General features: G+C 45.1%; 8 protein-coding genes across 10 annotated transcripts; 5 read left to right on the top strand and 3 right to left on the bottom strand.

The window, feature by feature from the left end:
• Positions 1-8: 8 nt before the first annotated feature.
• LOC6547041 (uncharacterized protein NCBP2-AS2 homolog) lies at positions 9-1,159 on the top strand. Its single transcript, XM_026979882.1, has 5 exons — positions 9-51; positions 121-302; positions 432-495; positions 547-916; positions 975-1,159. The coding sequence occupies exons 4-5, from the start codon at positions 744-746 to the stop codon at positions 1,057-1,059; spliced, it is 258 nt and encodes an 85-aa protein (XP_026835683.1). The 5' UTR covers positions 9-51; positions 121-302; positions 432-495; positions 547-743; the 3' UTR covers positions 1,060-1,159.
• LOC26526511 (mediator of RNA polymerase II transcription subunit 9) lies at positions 22-717 on the top strand. The gene is made up of 3 exons (XM_015157326.2): positions 22-302; positions 432-495; positions 547-717. Exons 1-3 carry the CDS (start codon positions 94-96, stop codon positions 709-711), a joined length of 438 nt encoding a protein of 145 aa, XP_015012812.1. The 5' UTR covers positions 22-93; the 3' UTR covers positions 712-717.
• A 62-nt stretch (positions 1,160-1,221) lies between the features above and the next one.
• On the bottom strand, positions 1,222-5,461 carry LOC6547042 (GTP-binding protein 1). 2 transcript variants are annotated; one of them, XM_015156392.2, is made up of 5 exons: positions 5,288-5,461; positions 3,810-4,158; positions 3,566-3,746; positions 3,164-3,506; positions 1,222-3,104 (listed from the first exon to the last, which is right to left on the bottom strand). In XM_015156392.2, the coding sequence occupies exons 2-5, from the start codon at positions 4,066-4,068 to the stop codon at positions 1,875-1,877; spliced, it is 2,013 nt and encodes a 670-aa protein (XP_015011878.1). In that variant the 5' UTR covers positions 4,069-4,158; positions 5,288-5,461; the 3' UTR covers positions 1,222-1,874. The 2 variants fall into 2 exon arrangements, with proteins under 2 accessions (XP_015011878.1, XP_001974631.1); XM_001974595.3 differs by lacking the exon at positions 5,288-5,461 and adding an exon at positions 4,230-4,405.
• Positions 5,462-6,065: 604 nt separating this feature from the next.
• LOC6547043 lies at positions 6,066-6,622 on the top strand. Its single transcript, XM_001974596.2, has one exon. It carries the CDS (start codon positions 6,155-6,157, stop codon positions 6,620-6,622), a length of 468 nt encoding a protein of 155 aa, XP_001974632.1. The 5' UTR covers positions 6,066-6,154.
• A 649-nt stretch (positions 6,623-7,271) lies between these two features.
• Positions 7,272-9,058, top strand: LOC6547044. The gene has a single exon (XM_001974597.3). The coding sequence runs from the start codon at positions 7,410-7,412 to the stop codon at positions 8,199-8,201; it is 792 nt and encodes a 263-aa protein (XP_001974633.1). The 5' UTR covers positions 7,272-7,409; the 3' UTR covers positions 8,202-9,058.
• A 409-nt stretch (positions 9,059-9,467) lies between these two features.
• Positions 9,468-13,699, bottom strand: LOC6547045. Of its 2 annotated transcripts, XM_026980433.1 has the most exons (4): positions 12,970-13,699; positions 11,132-12,094; positions 10,884-10,915; positions 10,275-10,514 (listed from the first exon to the last, which is right to left on the bottom strand). In XM_026980433.1, exons 1-4 carry the CDS (start codon positions 13,305-13,307, stop codon positions 10,360-10,362), a joined length of 1,488 nt encoding a protein of 495 aa, XP_026836234.1. In that variant the 5' UTR covers positions 13,308-13,699; the 3' UTR covers positions 10,275-10,359. The 2 variants fall into 2 exon arrangements, with proteins under 2 accessions (XP_001974634.1, XP_026836234.1); XM_001974598.3 differs by lacking the exon at positions 10,884-10,915 and having other exon boundaries at positions 9,468-10,514.
• Positions 13,700-14,089: 390 nt separating this feature from the next.
• On the top strand, positions 14,090-16,014 carry LOC6547046 (E3 ubiquitin-protein ligase TRAIP). The gene is made up of 7 exons (XM_001974599.3): positions 14,090-14,308; positions 14,368-14,583; positions 14,642-14,995; positions 15,054-15,111; positions 15,167-15,286; positions 15,343-15,546; positions 15,602-16,014. The coding sequence occupies exons 1-7, from the start codon at positions 14,193-14,195 to the stop codon at positions 15,839-15,841; spliced, it is 1,308 nt and encodes a 435-aa protein (XP_001974635.1). The 5' UTR covers positions 14,090-14,192; the 3' UTR covers positions 15,842-16,014.
• LOC6547047 (armadillo repeat-containing protein 6 homolog) lies at positions 15,878-17,618 on the bottom strand. Its single transcript, XM_001974600.3, has 2 exons — positions 17,346-17,618; positions 15,878-17,281 (listed from the first exon to the last, which is right to left on the bottom strand). Exons 1-2 carry the CDS (start codon positions 17,460-17,462, stop codon positions 16,004-16,006), a joined length of 1,395 nt encoding a protein of 464 aa, XP_001974636.1. The 5' UTR covers positions 17,463-17,618; the 3' UTR covers positions 15,878-16,003.
• Positions 17,619-17,724: the final 106 nt, after the last annotated feature.

Here is a 17,724-nt window from a genome sequence, read left to right as displayed (position 1 = left end):
CTTTTAGTATATTCAATACTTTGGTATTATTGGTATTATTGACTGTTGCCGGTAAGGTCTTATTGACTCCGACGCTGCAAATTCGTGTTTTTTATGATGGATTTGTCGCCAAACAACCAGATCGAGGACAGAAAACCCATCCTAACCGCCGACGGCCTGGTCCAGACTTCGAACTCCCCCTTCGAGCCGACCATATCGCAGGAGACCCAAACATCCAACGGAATCGGTGGTGGTCAGTGCCAGCTGACGGTCGACCAGTTGGACATCGAAATTCTGCCGATAATCTACGACATTGTGCGCTGGTGAGTGGCCATCACGGATTCTGGGGGCTATTGCCCCTGTCCGAACAGTGCCGAAAACCGCCAGCGTTCGGCAACAAGTGCGCACTTAGTGCCCGACCTTATATAACCTGGGCTCTTTGTTTCTTTCAGCGTGGAGAAGGATCCTCTGGAGAACGCCGTTAAGCTGCGCGAGTCCCAGGATTGCAACCACAAGGTGAGTCCTTGGTTCGCCACAAGCAACCATAGCTATATGCTTGATTTGTAGATATTTGAACTGCAAAAACGCTTCGAATCGGCACGCGAGCAAATCCGCCAGCTGCCCGGGATCGATTTCAATAAGGAGGAGCAGCAACAGCGACTGGAACTGCTGCGAAATCAGCTTAAGCTCAAGCAGCAGCTGATCCGCAAGTACAAGGACACAGAGTTCTAGGCAGTGGTAGTACAAAAAAAGAGTCGGGCAAGATGGTGCTGCGGCTGCTGATGCGCTACCTTGCCAATAACGAGCAGCTCATCCAGCGCATGGCGGACAGCTATCCCATGAGACGCACCGCCCAGTTGGTCCTTTCCCTGATGTACCGCACCAAAGACATGGCCAGGAAGCAGGGACTGCACGAGATGACGCCGGAGGGCTTCAAGTGAGTGATCCTCCCATTTAGCAGAATTCCAATCTGACTACCATTTTGCCAATTCTAGATCCTTTGTCAACATGTTCAAAAACAACGTGCGACAAGAGCTGGAGGGAGTGAAGAAGGAGCTTAATAGCAAGAAAAAGAACTAGGGTTCAGTAATTAACTTGGTTAACTACAGCAATTGTATATACGCGGCATGATAAATTTTAGTAAACACAGATGAATAAACATTGAAGCCAGAACATTAATTTCAGTGAATAAGCCTTATATATATCGGGCTATCACCAACTCTGATAGAAAAGCAAGTCATATTTTTGTAGTCTGGAAATTGATTTTATTAAGGTAATTAAGAAACAAGAAAATCCTTATTCATTGCCATTTTCTTTAGTTAGATATCTTAACTCTAAAAAACAAAAGAGCCATTCAGATTGTCATTCTGAAACTTTTACAAAAGAAACAAATAGTAACATAATGTCTGCATTTAAAACGCTTTCAATTTTATCTGCGTCATCCGGCAAATAATTCTAATAATTTTTAGTTTACATAGATATTTTATCGAACGGAACTTAAAATTTCCGAAAAAAGTCCCGTCTCTTTCAGTATATCAACAAAATAATTAAATATCATTTCTGTGAAATGAACTTAGGTTTGAACTAAAGGTTTTCAAATGAGAATAGCATGATTAAGGTTGATTAACCTGCGTTTATTCAATGAAACTTCAAATAAAATCCATGTTGCACTGACGACGTTTGCCTTAAGTCTAGTGAACAAACAAAATATAGAATTTGGTTTGGCATTTCGCACAATGTACAGTGGACGAGAACGGAACACGGAAAGTTTATTGGGGCACGTGACTCTTTAGATTAGAAGGTCGCAAAATAAATTCATCCAATGCTCATTAAGAATTTTAAAAATACTTTAGCTTACAAAACTAGAAAGAAACCAAACTTCAAGGCGACGCGACTCACTCGGTGAGGGCGGCCGGTGTGACTTCAGCCGAGGACGACGATGAGGGATTCTCGCCGAGGGGCAGACCCAAAGCGGCCGAGCCATTGGATGGATCAACACCACCGCCGGACGGAGTCGGACGGTTATTTCGTTTCCGCTTGCCGCCCCGCCGACTGCCACCCTCACGCTTGTCGCCGTTCTGCTTCTCGTCGGCATTGTCCTTGCTGCATCCGGCTGCCGACGTGCTGCCCTGGCCCTGCTGGCGGTGCTGGTTGTTGCTGCCGTTGCTCCCGCCGTTATGTGAGCGCGACTGCATCTTGGCGGGCTTGGGGCGATACGGGCTAGCGGCAGCATTTGGTAGCGGACGTAGTATGTTGCCAACCGCCTTGGTGCGTCCCTCGCGGAAGACCAGTCGCTGACCAGCGCGTATGTACTCCGGCTGCTTGATGAACCGGAATTTCACATGTGCCTTGTCGCCTGTTCTCAAGCAATCGCGCGACATGTGAATGATGGAGGCCGTCTGGCGGATGCTGCCGCAGTGCACCATGGCCTGGTAACGCGCCGATATCGTCGTCGGGTGATGGAGCACTAGTATCTCTCCCTCGAACTCCCAACAGGCTTGCGGTTTGAGATCCTGCGACACCATTACCATGCCCTTGCGCAGATAGGCGCGCTTTATTTTCTTTAACGCGAAACTTGCTGTTTGGCCACAGCGCACGCGTGCAACGTTCATGCGCTTTCGATGGATGCTCTTGATGGTGATGGGCACGAATGAACCCACCGCATCTGGACCCAGCATCAGGCAGTCGTTTAGCCGAATAGTGCCCTGAAGGCATGTTCCAGATACAACAGTACCAACACCCGGCACCGAGTACACGTCGTCGATTTGAAACTCGGCCGGCAGACTCTCGGAGCCGGCCATCCGAGTGCTCAACAGGTTGAGGAACATTTTGAGCAGCTCCAGGTTGTTACCGGTCACATTCGACACCTGGAAGATGGGGCACAGACGCTCGCTAACGAAATTCGTAGCGCTTAGGACAACGTCGTCTTGCGAACGCACCACAACCGGCACCTTTCGGCAGCCCTGCGATTTGAGCATCTTAAAGAGTAGCTTCATGTTTTCCTGCAGCACGTTGGCCGGGCACATGTCAATTTTAGTAACCACCACAAAAACGGGCACTGCTAGAGCCAAGGCCAGACCGAGATGTTCCTTAGTCATGCCTATGATGCCGGCATTGGCGCCAATCTGTGATGAGGAAATCAAGATTAATGGCACGCTACAAAAGCTAAGGACAAAAACCTCACCATCAGCATGCCAAAGTCCGGAGCATGTCCGGTCATGCCAAAGACGGTGGTTTTCAGGTAGCGCTCGTGGCCCGCCAGATCGATGAAGGTGATCACCTTGGCTGAGTTCTCGCATATCTTCACCCAATCCAGGTGACCGTGATCCGGCTTGTTAACCACATTGCCCACACCGTCGAAGCCGAGAATGTCGTTGCCCACAGAGCTGGTGCGTCCACTTTCAATTTCGTGCTTGTGCCGGAACAGTCGCTGCCGGGCGTGACCACGACCATTGTCCAGCTCACCGTGGGTGAGCACGCCCAGTAATGTGGACTTGCCGGCGTCCACATTGCCCACGACGGCCACCCTGATAAAAGGAAATACATTTAGAGAGTGCATTGCTAGGAATTCCGCTTATTTACTCACCTTATTTCCATAAAGTCGGTAGTCTCGATATGCTTTCGGATGAGGAACTGCGCCGATTGCCCTTTCTCTGCCCGCCGCTCACGCAGCTTGACCACATCCGCATCTATGGTGGCCGCTAGAAGATGTAGCGTGGCCACGGAGGCCTCAAACTGTTCCGGATTCAGGCCATTGTCACTGCCATCTATTTGAAAAACGGGCACTTTAGTTCAGTTCTCGGTTGGGATATTAGCTTTGCTGGACTCACCCTCGCCTACGCCAATCTCGTAGATGGTCTCCCCGCAGTTGTCGGCTATGCGGTCCTGCAGCCTCTTCTGGAGCAGCTCCATCTGCTCGTCGGTGGGCTGCACGAGGACATCCTTGCCCCGGATGCTGGAGTAGTCCACACTCATGGCGGCCATCTGCTGCGGCAGACCGTCCACGTTGAAAATATTGCTCCTGGCCGACTTGATGCCCACGCCCACGGGCACGGCCACGCCATTAGTGGCGCTCTGTATGTTATTCATGGTAATCGATTTCCTCACTGTATCCTTGGAATCATTTGGATCTATGTGTGACTGTGCAGGTCGATGGTGATGCTTGATGTTTAATGTGTTCTGGAATTATTAGAGAGCAAGTGTATCCGGTTAGGAGCTGAAGCTGCTTGGAGACTGCTGATAATCCCGACCTATCCTACGCCCATTTGGCTTAGTTGTGCATTTGTCCTGTGGCGCGTGTTTACTGCTTGCATCGTAATTATGAAATACAACTGAAGAAGCCACAGTCTCTGCTTTTATAGCAACCCAGGCGGATGATGAAATCCGAAGCTTCGCATGGTGCAATAGTCGCTCTAGTTGCGTTCTCCGAAGAGAGAGAGACAGGCAAACGAAGAGAGCTCCAGGAAATCGCAAGAATTCCTTTATATTTTTTATTATTAAATTCACTTATATACAGATTGTTTTTGCTTAAACGTACTATGAAGCTATTAACTAAAATCTCCAAAATGTATTTTTCTAAGTACACATAAAGCGAAATAAAAAAGGGAAGTCCTCGATACGCATGATGCAATATATGCTCCAATTTCAAACATAAATAGATAGATATCTAAGCTTGCAAGAGAGGCTTGGAAAAAAGCAAAAGAGAGCACAGGAAGAGAGTCCAAGTAGCTGTTCTAATAATTTCGTTTAATAGTGAAATGGCCCTTAAACATAAATGTGTATAGCTCTTCATCTTCATTTTAACATTTTAAACAATAAGCGATCAAATAAACAAAGCAACCGTTTTGTTCTAGTTAGAAACAGCTGATTGAATATGTTTATATAATAACGCTTTGTTGACGTACACAAAGCAGAGGTAAATAGCAACAAATGGCATTAAATTATGCATTTTTTGGCGTTTATTTATAGGCGGCAAACAAAGAGCGCAGTTAATGCGTCTGTGTGCGTGCCAAACATACATATACATATATATGTATGTACTATGTACTTGCGTACGTATGTACATATGTATTGTTTGTATTTTGGCAAACCAAAACAAACAAAAAATTAGCATATTATGCGCACATTTTCTTCTTTCTATTGTAGTGGCGGCAAGTTGGGGAAAGTTCATTTTTGCCATTGAGAAAACGCACTAGCTGTAAATCAGCTGAATACCCATTTGTAGTTGTATGTTGAACTTAGCAATTAAAAGTGAAAGGATTCGGGTGAGCGCAGGAAAACCAAGGGGAATCTGGTCCTAGGCACTTACAGTTCATATAGCCTTTTGTGCTCCTCCTGCCCGTCGGGTGTGTGTCCCTATATATTTTCGGTTTTATTGCGAATTGTACATAATTTGTTTAGCTTTTCCTGTAAAATTGTTTTCCGTGTCCCGAAGCCACGTACCGCGCGGAGTTGCCAGATCGATGGTGTATCGTAAGTACCTGGTGCCACTTATCGATAGATAATTTTATTTAATAATAAATACTTATGTTGAAAATTAACTAAAATCAAATTAAAAATTGTATCGAACATTACTAGAGCTTTCATTCGTTTTTAAGCTATAAAATCCGAAATTGTATATAATAATTACATAGTCCACTTGCTGATTATAGAAGGTTATAATCATTATTTTTTTAGCACTTGGCATACACACTGAAACTTAATCAATATATTTAATACAAATCTATAAATTATAACAAAATTGTTTTGAAACCTTGAGACCAAAATATTGAAAACATTACTTAAGCTTTAAAAATTAATTTTAACAGCGCTTTGAAAATAATGTTCTCGTAGTGAGATTCATCAAAGCTTACGAAAATACCGCCTACCAAAAAAAGTAACAGTATTTCTCTCTCATCTCATCTCTCCCATCTCCAATAAAGCAAGACAGTTGATTCGAATCGTTTATCCGTTAATTGTTAACTAAAACAAAGAACCATACCTTTTCATATCTACAGTGCCTAAAGAAACGCAGATATGGATGGTAAGAACAACGAAATGAAAAGTGCCGGCGAAGAACTCGCAGAAACTGCACCCACAAATATTCTTATCCCGAGGACGAGCCACAGGTGCATTCACGACGACCTCATCCGTACAAGGACCAGGTTTAGCGCCTGCCCTCTGCCCTTCAGCAACAATGCCCATGAATCTGGATGGCGACAGCTTACCGGATGCCCATCAGCCGCCCGAGGGAGCAGTGCAGTGTGGAACCAACGAGGACGGTCTTCCAACTTATGTGGCCAGAGGATACTTCTACGGCGATCTCCTTCCTGCTGCTTATGTACCGGAAAAGAAGGCTGCTTTCAGTTCGCACAGCCAAAAGACCCAAGTTCTGGGAAACTATGTTGAGATCCTGGTGCTAAATGACTGTGACCATAAGTGGGTGCCCGGACAACAGGGAACTTATCCGCAGGAAGCACTGAACACAGGCTACGTTGAGATGCTTGAGGTCACTTACACGGGCCGCGCTCTTTTCGAGGGTATCCTGCGTCTGGGCAAGGTGCATCCTTCCCACAAGGTCATGTACATCCCGCATCATGGTCAAGAGGTGAACGTAAACACCTATGAAGTCCTGGTGGTATCCCCACTCGATAAGGCCAATTGATAATGCTGCTGATAATGATGCTAATCAGCTGAATTCAAAATGATGAGATTGATAAGAATCGATGATGATTGATTGATGACGCCGATAAAATATATAAGGATATCAGATTTTCTGCAATATATTGTGTGCTAATGTTTTATTCTCCTAATGGCCCAAGTATTCATTTCGTAGAATCTTTCGCAGTTGTAAAATATTGGATTTTTTGTTTAATCTATGCTATATGTATAGAACGGGAAAGACGTTGATCACTACCTTATCTAGGGTGGTGAAATACACCTATCTTCTTGATAATCTTTTCTTAGAATCGTCGTTACAATTGCAGTTTCAAGATATTTAATATTTTATGGTCCAACTTAAACGAGAATCTCAATGCCTTTGTGCATTTAAGCTCTAATACAATTACAAGTTTTTATGCAGATTTGGAACGTTGAACGCCATCGACTTTCCCTCTTCTACTTAGAGAACCACAAATCAATAGCCCATTTACTTAGCCAAAATAGAGCTATGATTAACCAAATAATATTCACTTTTACTAGCTTATACGTGTACTTGCAGCTTAGGCTTACGACTTAAATGTTTTAAGCTATTTAAAAAATTTTAATTCAAATCAAGATTCAAACTTTTGAAAATAATAGTGTTTCTGGTATTTTTGGTATTATTCAAGGGTCATCTCTAATAATGCTGGAAAGTTGATAAGAATCGTTTCCGCTCGTTGTTGTGAAATAAATTTGTACCAAGAGCTTAGAGCCAAACATCTTCATAGCTCAGTGTCCATAGAGTCGCAGATATGGAGAGTAATAGTACTGAAATGGGAAGTACAGGCGGAGAAGTCGAAGAAGTAGTGCCCACAAATGACTCATCGCCTTCGCTGAACATTTTATGTGCAATTTGCAACGAGTTTTTCCGGGCCAACGACATAATTTTCTCAACCGCCCGATGCGGTCATGTATTCCACAAGGATTGCCTCACCCGGTGGCTGAATAGGTCCAGGACCTGCCCCCAATGCAGAAGCACCTGCGACCGACATCGAGTACACCGATTGTACCTGAACTTCACCGAATCCCCGGAGTTCGATGACACTGAAGTGCCCAAGGTACCGATCGATTGGGTGCCCATAGACCTGAACAGAGACAGCTTACCGGATGCCCACCTGCCGCCCGAGGGAGCGGTGCAGTGCGGCACCAACGAGGACGGACTACCCACTTATGTGGCCAGAGGATACTACCAGGACGATCTCTTGCCTGCTGTTTATGTACCGGAAAAGAAGGCTGCCTTCGGTTCGCACAGCTGTAACGCCCGTATTCTGACCGATGACGTCGAGATCCTAGTGCTCAACGACTGTGACCACAAGTGGGTGCCCGGACACCGTGGAAGTTATCCGGTGGATGCCCTGACCACGGGCTACTCCGAAGTGGGTGAGGTCACCTTTACGGGCCGTGGTCTTTACGAGGGCATCCTGCGTCTGGGCAAGGTGCATCCTTCCCACAAGGTCATGTACATCCCGCATCATGGTCAAGAGGTTAACGTAAATACCTACGAGGTCCTGGTGGTCACCCCGCGTGACCAGGCCGAGCTGTGATGCTACTGATTGCTGATATCTTAAATCTCGTATGCCTTATTATATGAATCTCAATATATATTTACTCAATTAATTTCCCCAAACTGCTCTTTTTTTTTATGGAGTTAGTTCACATATCAGTAAGCCACGAGTGACTCAGTCTTGCTTGATCAACAAAATTTCAAGCAAATTATAAATAAACGAAAATTACCATGTAAACAATAAGTATGCAACGCTTTTTAAAAGTTTGCAAAATAGAAACGTTTGTAACTAAGGACGGGTTTCACAAAGTTTCGATATGTATTTGATCAATGTTCACTATAACTAAAAAAGAAAGTCACCCATGGTAAGCTCTGGAAACCAGACATGCAGAGGATGGTGAAGTCACCCACAACGATTGGGGAAATAAATCCATCCAACATGGTGACTTTGAGGGTCTTTTGGTGATTTGCTCGATAGCATTGAGTAGCTTTCAAAAGAAACTGCTTTACTGCTTAATTAATGATGATGTAATTTTTTTATTCAAAATGTGTTAGGCGCTATGTATATTCTGATTAGTGTTTTGAACCTACGCATGATGCGAACATATTGATTATACCTAAACAAAGAGGTTTAAGTATCTATATAAGACTACTCGATTAACTCTACAATTCATGTTTTTCTCTGCAATCCGGCCTGGCTTTGTTGTTCAAACAGAGGGCCTCACAAAATATGCTTTAAAAATACGTAAGCTTGTATAATTCGTTTAATAAATCGGCTGATTGCCTGCACTATAACATGACATTTAATATATAAGTATATATTTAGCTAAAATACAAATTTATATGTTCAACATGCGCTTAACATTTCACCAACAGGCTTTTAATTTTCAATAGAAATAGGATTATTTTTGTTGTTTCATTGACTTTGTACTTAGTTTCTAAACAGTTTGTATATATAAATATAAAAATGAGTGTGACTGTATTTTGTGTGGGAGTGTTTATGTGGTGTGGTTGTGTGTGACTACATTATATATATAATTGCTATTTACAAATTTATTGGCTCCGATGCATGCATGTTTAAAATTGTTTGAGCCTGGATTTGAGTTGGATCAGATTTGTGATTGGTCTAAATTGCTTTGTATTGGTTTAACATTTGAGCTGAGTTGAAGACAAAATAAAAGAAAAAACAGTACGTGGATATACACATCCATTAGGAAACATTTACGGCAAAACAATGCAGGGTGCAACGAAACATTTCCAAACTTGAAACTCGTAAAACCATTTTAGTATATGTGGAAGTGGCTGAGGGATGACTTCATTAAATGAATAAACTAGTTTTTTTTTTCCTGCCTGGACGCAATTCCGACAGTCTCATTTCTGGGCTGACAAATAGTTCATGTACTTGGTGGTCTGTTGGGCATTCCGAACCAGTTCGCTTTCCTCCTTTCCAGATGCTGGCTGGCCCTTTTCCTGCCCCTGCCAGTTCTCCTCGTTCTGCGGCTGATGGATATCTGGCTGGGAGCGGCGTGTGAAATGGCGGTGCCGCTGTTGCTGATGCTGGTGCTGATTTTGGGGCGATGTCTGCTGGCGACGATCAAACGAGCTGGACGCTTCGCTGGCCAAACTGCTTTGGCTACTGTAACGCGGGAATCGAGGACCACCGCCTGCATGCGTGGGGCTCTGATTATATCTATAGCCGCCAGACTTATCCATTTGCGACTTTGGTGGCCTCGGCAGAGTGCGAGCCCTAGAGGAGCTGCGACTATTCGATTCCGGACCGTTTGAGTTATACGCACAGTTTTCGTCCTGGTATCCACTATTTATAGCATTGTTTGAGCGCCGCCAGGTATCGCTGTGTATTTTGTGGTTGCCGCTCTGATGTTGCTGTTGTTGCAGATGCTGTTGCTGCTGTTGTTGTTTCTGGAATCGCGGCGGTTTGTCGTAGGTGTTGCGGTTGTTGAATCGCCCACCTCGCTTATAGTTGTTTCCGCGCTCGTAGTTACTGATATAAGAGCGCTCACTGCGATCATCGCGATCCCTTTGATCCCAATTAGAGTTAACGATACTGTTATAGTTGCCACCGCCAGTCATATTGCGTTCGATGCGCTCCTGCGAATGTTTCCTCCTGTCGTGAATGCTGTACAGTCGCAGGTTGCCACCTCCTTCGCTCCGCACGCTGTGGTGGTCATCCTCGCAACTCACGCTGTACCGCCGCTGTTGGTCGCGCGACCGTCCGTTGCTCTGGTCGCCGTCGTGATTGCGGTTGAAGCGTGTCTTCCGCCAGCTAGGGAGCGGCTTGCTCTCGTCCCGATCCTCGCTGCTGGCCATGGATGGATACTGGTCGGAGTTGGCGCTGTTCATAAATGTGTAGTTAATATATATAGTTGAAAAAATTTGAATAAAACGTAAAAATACGAATGAAATGAAATTAAATGAAATATATAAATTCGCCAGATTTTTTTCAAAACCAAACTTCTGTGTTACTAATATCTACAGTAAAGTTGTGAGAACATGACAATACTTTTTCATAAATTGGCATATATTAAATAATATAAAGTTGATTGAGCTCCTCAAATAAAATTCGACACTCATTCAAAAACACAAAACAATAATTACTTAATTTTGTTTTCTATTTCTTCAAGTCAAACTTAAAAAATGTAAATTAAGATTGAGTATATTTTTAAATTATAAGTATTAATTAAATATTTTATCCTTGACTTACTTAAAGGACCTGAATCAATCTTGGAAATGTCTCTATAAATAAATTGCAATAGAGCTTTAAGTTATATTTTGCTATATATATGTATATATTTATATATATATATAGCTTCAGTTAATCATCATATTGAATACAAAGCCCTTAAAAAGATTGTTATCAGTCATAGTACTTTTTCTATATGTATGATAAGTGGTGATTGATTGTAAGCTATAATTGTAGTTACACTTATATAGTAAAGGTTTATTACATACTCTATGCTGGCCGGTTGCTGGTGCTGCTGATGCTGTTGTGACTGATGCGACTTCAAAGGACGCGGAACTTGGCGGGGTTGAAATCCGCGCCGACGGTGGCCGAGTGAAGCGGAGTTGTTGGCTGGATACGAGAGTCCAGACTCTGAGTATCTATCGTCGCCTTGATCCGCCTCCCCGTAGCCGATGTCACAAAAGGAATCCTCGCACACCTGCTCGCTCCACTTTTTTGCCGACGGCCGCGGATCAAAGGTATCCTGATCATGGGCGGAGGTGTTGGCGCTGCTGCCGTTCTCTGACTGTTGATGTTGAAGCTGCTGTTGCTGTGGGCGGCCATCTTCGACGAGATCCTGGGGGCCGGAGCCGTTATTGTTGACACCATCCTCTTCACCATCTTCCACCACCAAGAAGTTGGTGTACATTGCCTCCAGGTCGTGGCCGATATTTTTAAAGTGGCTGTAAAAGAGATCCAGCACCATCAGTAGCATGGCCTTTACCTTAGCGGTCAGCGCGGGCTGCATGATCAAATGCCGGCGAACGTGGAAGAGCAGTAGATCAATCTCGATTTTGTGCCGTTTGCGCATGATCTCCCCATTCAGCGTAATCTGTGAAAGCACCAGGCGGGCGATCCGAGTGCCCAGCACCACCGACGTGTCGTTCAGCTCGCGGGTAAGCAAGTCCAGCAGGGACTCACCCAAAATGGTGATCGGGGCATTATCCGCCAGTCTCACCCTGTGGTAGTATTCACCCAGCAGCGTGATCGAGTTGTACAGTCTGTTCTTGTCGTGCACCCGATATGCGTCGGCGTTAAGGAAGTTTGTCTCCAGAATCTTGAGCATGGCGCTGCGCACCTTTGTCTCCTTCATGGCCAGTGCGTCAAAGTTTCGCGACGAGAAGAGCAAGGCGAACTTTAGCGCCGTATCACCATCGCAGAGCGCCTTGTCGTTCAGGTACTCCATTGACTCACTGCGTGCGAAAATTTAAAGATTTATTAGTTTGTTATAATAATCAAGACTCCTACTACTTTTTTAATGTTCAAGTATTCACGACAACTGGGTTTAACACCCCCGCTGATATAACGCATAGCAGCCATGCTTGATAAGCGCAAGCTGCGAACTATTTGCTCAGCAATTAACTCGAGCATTAGTCTGAGAGAATCGGAGGGAAAAATGTTCACTTTAAAATGATTCGATGGCGCCGATGTCTCTCTGGCCGTGAATATTTGTATGAAAAGTTGTAAATTTTTAAGACACGCTGACGTTCGAGCAACCTGGTCACAAACAACGAACTCGTGCATACACGTAAATACAGTGCATTTCAGATCTATAAATCGATTTTGAAACATTAAATAAAATTAAAATATATGCAGAAGCTCAGAAGCACAGATTTTTTGGTCGTTTTTTTTTATGAAGAAAGGTTAAAACATTACTCTTTAAGAACCAAAGCTCAAGGTAAACGCGTAGATTAGTGATTCACTTTCTTGTGGGCAAAATACACAAATGCAGTCCCAAAAAATCAAGCATTTTATTCGTGGTATAACTTATAGAATGCTGTAACCTATGGGCTCCTAAATTTAACCAATTACTCATGCTACTTGTTATGGGAAGTTTTAAATATTTTACTATGGTGATCGGTTTTCGACAGGCAGATATGTACATGCAACAAGTCTTGTTATCATATGGTGGCTTTGATGGGCTTGAGTGCTTGCCTTGGCCCTATTCTAATCGCACCGCACTGTACCTTCACCGGGTATTTATATGCGAAAAGAGGTGGCAAATAAACACACTACTTATGATATGATTAATCATCAATGGGCGAACGGTAGAGATCGGCACACATACCAAAGCATCGACTCGTCGCGCACAATGTTGCAGAAGTCCGTCTCGATGGTCTTGATCTTGGAGTTTAGCACGATGCCGTCGTCCTGCAGATCGAGGTTCCTCATCAGGGCGATGATGTGGTCGTAGGCACAGCCACCTGTTGGAATTTGGTAAGCGGCGGGGCCAGTGTTCAGAATGGTACAAACATCCCGAAGGCGCGCTCCCTCACCGCCGCCCCCACTCTGCGAACTGTGACCACTGTCCACCGTAGTGTTGTTGTAGCTGTTGTTGCCGTAGGTGGTGGTGTTGCTGCTCCCGCCGCCACAGTTGCTGCTGATCATGTTGTTGGCCATTTCCATTTCTCGCCGCGATCACTGCCGATTGTTGTTGTTATCGCACGGTTGTTTGTCTGCCCCTTCCACGCACACTTCAGTGTCTGTTATATTGGTACGAGTGTGTGTAAGTGCGCTGGTCGTCGGTCCACCGAATAAGAAACAGCGTTGACAAAGGTGGCGAAATGCGCACGCCAAATGTAACACCTTTTCGCTCAGCTTCCGCTTTGGGGACAGGTGCAGTTAGCTCACTGGGACCCACGGTCGATTGGAACGCAAATAACGAACGAAATTAAATGCACAAATCTATAACTATTCCTATTTATTATTGCTATTCGACGACTTTTATAGTTGTGTATTAGTGGTGGCACCGATGGCACTGCTGTGTTATCGAAAGCGTACGGTGTGCTTTCGCAAATACCGCCACAGTGCTGTCACTACTATCGATAAGTCCACCATGGGAGCTAGATTATCAGAATAAATCCAATATCTCACATGTATTTTCTAATCATTAAAGAAAATTCACAAATACATTTCTTTCATAAATTGAAGAAGCATTTCAGTTTCCTAAAATATATACAGTTCGACCATTAGTTATTAAACGCGGAACGAAGAAAGGAAACATATAGATTTAGATATTGATTGTATTCCATTGTTTTTCCATTTACAAAAACATTTACTTCGGTCGACTTAGTCGTATTAACGCAATTAGTTTGGCGTGGAAATAGCTAACAGCTTAACACTGACTGCATTATCCATTCTTTACAAATACTGGTGTGGTGAATTCCGCTCGTTGGGGAATGGTGAAATCGCCATCAGTCAGCTGTATTTCGTTGGGCGCGCAAACTGTGCGGCGTGCGTTAATTTGTTGTCGTTTTGTAATAACATTTTTATGTAGTTAATTGTGCCAAAATGTTGAACTTGAACTGCGTGATATGCGCCGAATTGTTTGGACAGGCCGACGAGGTTTTTGCCACTGTTTGTGGGCATATGTTCCACCACAGCTGCCTAAACCAATGGCTCGATCGGTAAACAACACATAAGGATAATTCTAATTTCCGACAATAAAATCGAAGATATCTTGCAGATCAAAGACTTGTCCACAGTGCCGGAATAAATGCACTACCCGCAATATATTTAGGGTCTACTTCAATCTGGCCAACTTGGATGTGAGCCGCATCGATGTGGGTTCACTGCAGGAACAGCTGGACAATGCAAAGTTGTCCATGAAAATGGTCGAAAAGGAGCGCAACAAGGATGAGCAGCAGATTCGGGATCTGAAGGATACTCAAAAGAAGTGCCTGTATGCCCTTGTATATAACTTTTCTTAAGTACCGGACTGATTCATTCCTCATTTGCAGCAAAATCGTAGCCGGTTTGGAGCAGAAAGTGCAAAAGAAGGATTTTCTTATCAGCAGCTATGTTGAGCAAATTCGTATCCTCAAGAGCGATGCCCATGTCGTGGATGGGTTGCGCAAGGAAAACAAATCTCTGAAATCACAGATCCAGGCTATGGAAGGCATATCGGCCATTCTGGCGGCTGGCTCGGCGGATGCCGACCGCCTGCTCAAGAACGAGGCGGATCCACACGTCCTAGCCAACTGGGTGTCCACACTCAAACGGGAGCTGCGACAATGCGAGAGCAAAAAGACGGAGCTCAGAAACGTAGTGAAGTTGGTGCAGAATGATCTGCGAAAGGAAATCGAATTAAAGCGGTATGTTCACCAAATTCCAAACGTGTTTTTTATAATTGATGTAATCATTCGATTGCAGAAAGCTTGAAGAGCGTGTTTCGCACCTGGAAAGCGACCTTTACCAGGCGCAGGAGAAGGTTTGCTGGGCTTACACTGTCTCACTTTCGATTTAATATAGTATTTAATTTTCAGCTGAAAGGTTTTGAGACCAGGACCGCTTGTTTGGAATCTCCAAATTCCTCATGTGGTCTAAACAACAACATTTTTGCTCTTAAACGGGAGGAAAGGCGTACCACCATTTCACCCACAGTTGTGAGTACTTACAGATAAACGAAAATATCAGCTACTAGAATTCCGCTGCTCCGCAGAAAGAGAATATTAAGCGCATCGAAGAGTCCACCTCCCCATATCTCAACATCAAATCCAGCAGCGTAGGCTTGGCGCATCTTCTTAATACTAAGGGTAACATTGGTCTGGCCAAGTCCAAAATATCGCCAATCAAGGGAGTCGGCGGCGGTGTGTCTATGTCCAGCGGAACCATACGGAAAACCAGCAGTGATCTCAGTGAAAAGGTAAGCGCAATAATTTATCCGGATTCACACTTAAAAATTATTTATATTCCCCCAGTATTCAATCTTCAAGAAGCCAAGACTGCTGCTGGGAAGTTCGAGTAGTTCCGGGTTAGCGGCCACGACGGGCTCCAATTTTGTATACAATGGAATGGGCGGTTCCGAGAAGGTTGACCCCTTCGCGCAGCGCGCCGAGGAAGAGAGTGTTTCCGCAGTCAGACCTTCGACCGGCATATCCCGGAATCTCAACCAGCGTCTTAAAGCCGGCTCGCTGCGCAACTTTAACCTGGGCAAATAAGTCCACAGCCATGTGATCATAGGAGACTGCCCCTAGTTGGGTATTAGCGTGCGATTGGTATTGAGAATTGCAAATTTTGTTAGTTAGCTAATGCATGAATTAAGCACTAGTAATAAGTTAGCAGTAAATATATAAAAATACAAAAGGCATATGTATGTGCGATTAGGCGGCAATTTTTTTCTCTGCCGTGCCCGTCCATTCCTCGCGCAAGTGGACACTACAGCCGAGGTCGCGCAACGCTGCCTTGATGTCCTGCTCCACACTGGGGTGCTCCTTCATTGCCAAGTTTAGTAGATCCTCAACGCCAAAGGAGATCCAGGTTTCACACTGGTTTCGCGACCGCGACACCATATTCCGTATGGCCCACGCTCCGTTTCGCTGCACGATCTTGTGCTTCGGATGGGCGCGAAGTGCTTCCACTATTACTTCGGCAATGCCGGTATCGAAAAAGGCGGCACTGTGTTCCTGCACCCGAAGTGTCAGCGTAGTCACGCAGGCCAAAGCGGCGGCAACGATGTTTTCATTGGCCTGGTGCGTCTCCAGCAATTGCTTTATTATAGGAGCCACGCCCTGCTGTACTATGTGTGACTTTACGGAGTCATGTCCGGCAAGGGCCCGCAGCAACTTAAGGGCTTCTCTATTCAGACGAACTTCGTCCAAATTCAAGCTCATGATCTCAAAGACGGACCTTAGTCCCCCAGCCTCGTCGATAGCGGTACAGAGTTCCTGTCGCACAGCCAGTGTTCCAATGGTCAGCAGAAGATCCGCTAGCACATTGGGATCCTGATAGGCCGGCAAAAGTTCCACCAAGGGGATCAGCACCTCGCCTGCTATTTGGCGGGCGTGCTCGTGGGCGCAGCCAAACTCAACGCGAATGTCATCATCCAGCACTAGGAAGCGGAAGACGGCGGTCAGCTCACGCACCAGGCGGTCTTTCCCTTTCGCTAACAAGGGCTTCATTAGTTTGAGGGCGGGGGTATTCATGATATTCTGGCGGTTCATCTCGTGCATAATGCAGGCCTTCTGCAGCCATTGAAGAGTCAGCAGGGTGACTTCCTCGTTCTCCACCTTGAGGGCCAGTAACTTAAGAACCACGGCCATGGCCTCGGCATCAAACAGATCCGGCTGCTTGTGGGTCAGGCTGTTGACGGCTTCCAGGGACTTATTTAACACGGATTCGTCGGGTGAGTCAGCGGAGAGCGTTTCCTCCAGCAGGGTGATCAGGGCATCGTGGGCTCCATTTTTGCCGGCAAGAACCCGATGGGCTAAGGACTTTTTGCATTCGGCATCCAAGGTGGCCAGCTGTTCCAGTAGGACCTTTGTTTCCTCTAGTTTTTGGCCAATGTGCTCCTTGATCTTGTCCACCGTTTCGTTGATGACGGGTTGGCCGGTTTGCGGATTAACGGACAGGTCCTTGATAATGTTGGCCAGGTTGATGCCCTGCAACCATTTAAATAAAGTCGGAGTTATCTACTGGATAAATTACTATGTCGACATTACTTACTTGTGCTTCGAATTGCTTGATGGTCTCCTCCTTCGCCTCCGAGGGAGTCATCGAAAACTCCACAACGTTCTCCTTCACCACATCGTCGAAGGTGTCCTGCGATATAACCTTGGCCATGGCAGTGATTCGTCCAATTTCGGCTGTACCCTCAGCAGCTGCAGCTTTAACTTTTCAAATTTTACTTTGTTCTCTCTGTAACTTCCCACACACACACATACGCCCGCACACAGCCACACAGTGACACCGTTCGAATTTAGGGACTGCGGTCACACTATCGCACTTCGGAGTGCGGCCATACTTCCAGCTGATCCAGCTTCGATATATATCGTTGTACCGTTAAATTAAACTCACAACACTCAAAAAAATTGTTGTATTACTA

The sequence above is a fragment of the Drosophila erecta genome, unplaced genomic scaffold, assembly GCF_003286155.1.
Source record: "Drosophila erecta strain 14021-0224.00,06,07 unplaced genomic scaffold, DereRS2 tig00000092-arrow-pilon, whole genome shotgun sequence".
In the NCBI taxonomy this organism is placed as follows: domain Eukaryota; kingdom Metazoa; phylum Arthropoda; class Insecta; order Diptera; family Drosophilidae; genus Drosophila; species Drosophila erecta.
The sequence above is the reverse complement of the archived record's forward strand: the minus strand, read 5'-3'. Positions and strand labels throughout refer to the sequence as shown.

Excerpts from the sequence above, each read along its gene's own strand:
- LOC26526511 (XM_015157326.2), top strand. The coding sequence starts at position 94 with ATGATGGATTTGTCGCCAAACAACCAGATCGAGGACAGAAAACCCATC. Across the intron at positions 303-431 it reads ATCTACGACATTGTGCGCTG|CGTGGAGAAGGATCCTCTGG; the intron begins GTGAGTGGCCAT and ends TGTTTCTTTCAG. Across the intron at positions 496-546 it reads CCCAGGATTGCAACCACAAG|ATATTTGAACTGCAAAAACG; the intron begins GTGAGTCCTTGG and ends CTTGATTTGTAG.
- LOC6547041 (XM_026979882.1), top strand. The coding sequence starts at position 744 with ATGGTGCTGCGGCTGCTGATGCGCTACCTTGCCAATAACGAGCAGCTC. Across the intron at positions 917-974 it reads ATGACGCCGGAGGGCTTCAA|ATCCTTTGTCAACATGTTCA; the intron begins GTGAGTGATCCT and ends TGCCAATTCTAG.
- LOC6547042 (XM_015156392.2), bottom strand. The coding sequence starts at position 4,068 with ATGAATAACATACAGAGCGCCACTAATGGCGTGGCCGTGCCCGTGGGC. Across the intron at positions 3,747-3,809 it reads CGAGATTGGCGTAGGCGAGG|ATGGCAGTGACAATGGCCTG; the intron begins GTGAGTCCAGCA and ends TTTTTCAAATAG. Across the intron at positions 3,507-3,565 it reads ACCGACTTTATGGAAATAAG|GGTGGCCGTCGTGGGCAATG; the intron begins GTGAGTAAATAA and ends TCCTTTTATCAG.
- LOC6547043 (XM_001974596.2), top strand. The coding sequence starts at position 6,155 with ATGCCCATGAATCTGGATGGCGACAGCTTACCGGATGCCCATCAGCCG.
- LOC6547044 (XM_001974597.3), top strand. The coding sequence starts at position 7,410 with ATGGAGAGTAATAGTACTGAAATGGGAAGTACAGGCGGAGAAGTCGAA.
- LOC6547045 (XM_001974598.3), bottom strand. The coding sequence starts at position 13,307 with ATGGAAATGGCCAACAACATGATCAGCAGCAACTGTGGCGGCGGGAGC. Across the intron at positions 12,095-12,969 it reads CGCGACGAGTCGATGCTTTG|TGAGTCAATGGAGTACCTGA; the intron begins GTATGTGTGCCG and ends TTTCGCACGCAG. Across the intron at positions 10,515-11,131 it reads CAGCAACCGGCCAGCATAGA|CGCCAACTCCGACCAGTATC; the intron begins GTATGTAATAAA and ends ATTTATGAACAG.
- LOC6547046 (XM_001974599.3), top strand. The coding sequence starts at position 14,193 with ATGTTGAACTTGAACTGCGTGATATGCGCCGAATTGTTTGGACAGGCC. Across the intron at positions 14,996-15,053 it reads AAGGAAATCGAATTAAAGCG|AAAGCTTGAAGAGCGTGTTT; the intron begins GTATGTTCACCA and ends ATTCGATTGCAG. Across the intron at positions 15,547-15,601 it reads GCAGTGATCTCAGTGAAAAG|TATTCAATCTTCAAGAAGCC; the intron begins GTAAGCGCAATA and ends ATATTCCCCCAG.
- LOC6547047 (XM_001974600.3), bottom strand. The coding sequence starts at position 17,462 with ATGGCCAAGGTTATATCGCAGGACACCTTCGACGATGTGGTGAAGGAG. Across the intron at positions 17,282-17,345 it reads TCAAGCAATTCGAAGCACAA|GGCATCAACCTGGCCAACAT; the intron begins GTAAGTAATGTC and ends AAATGGTTGCAG.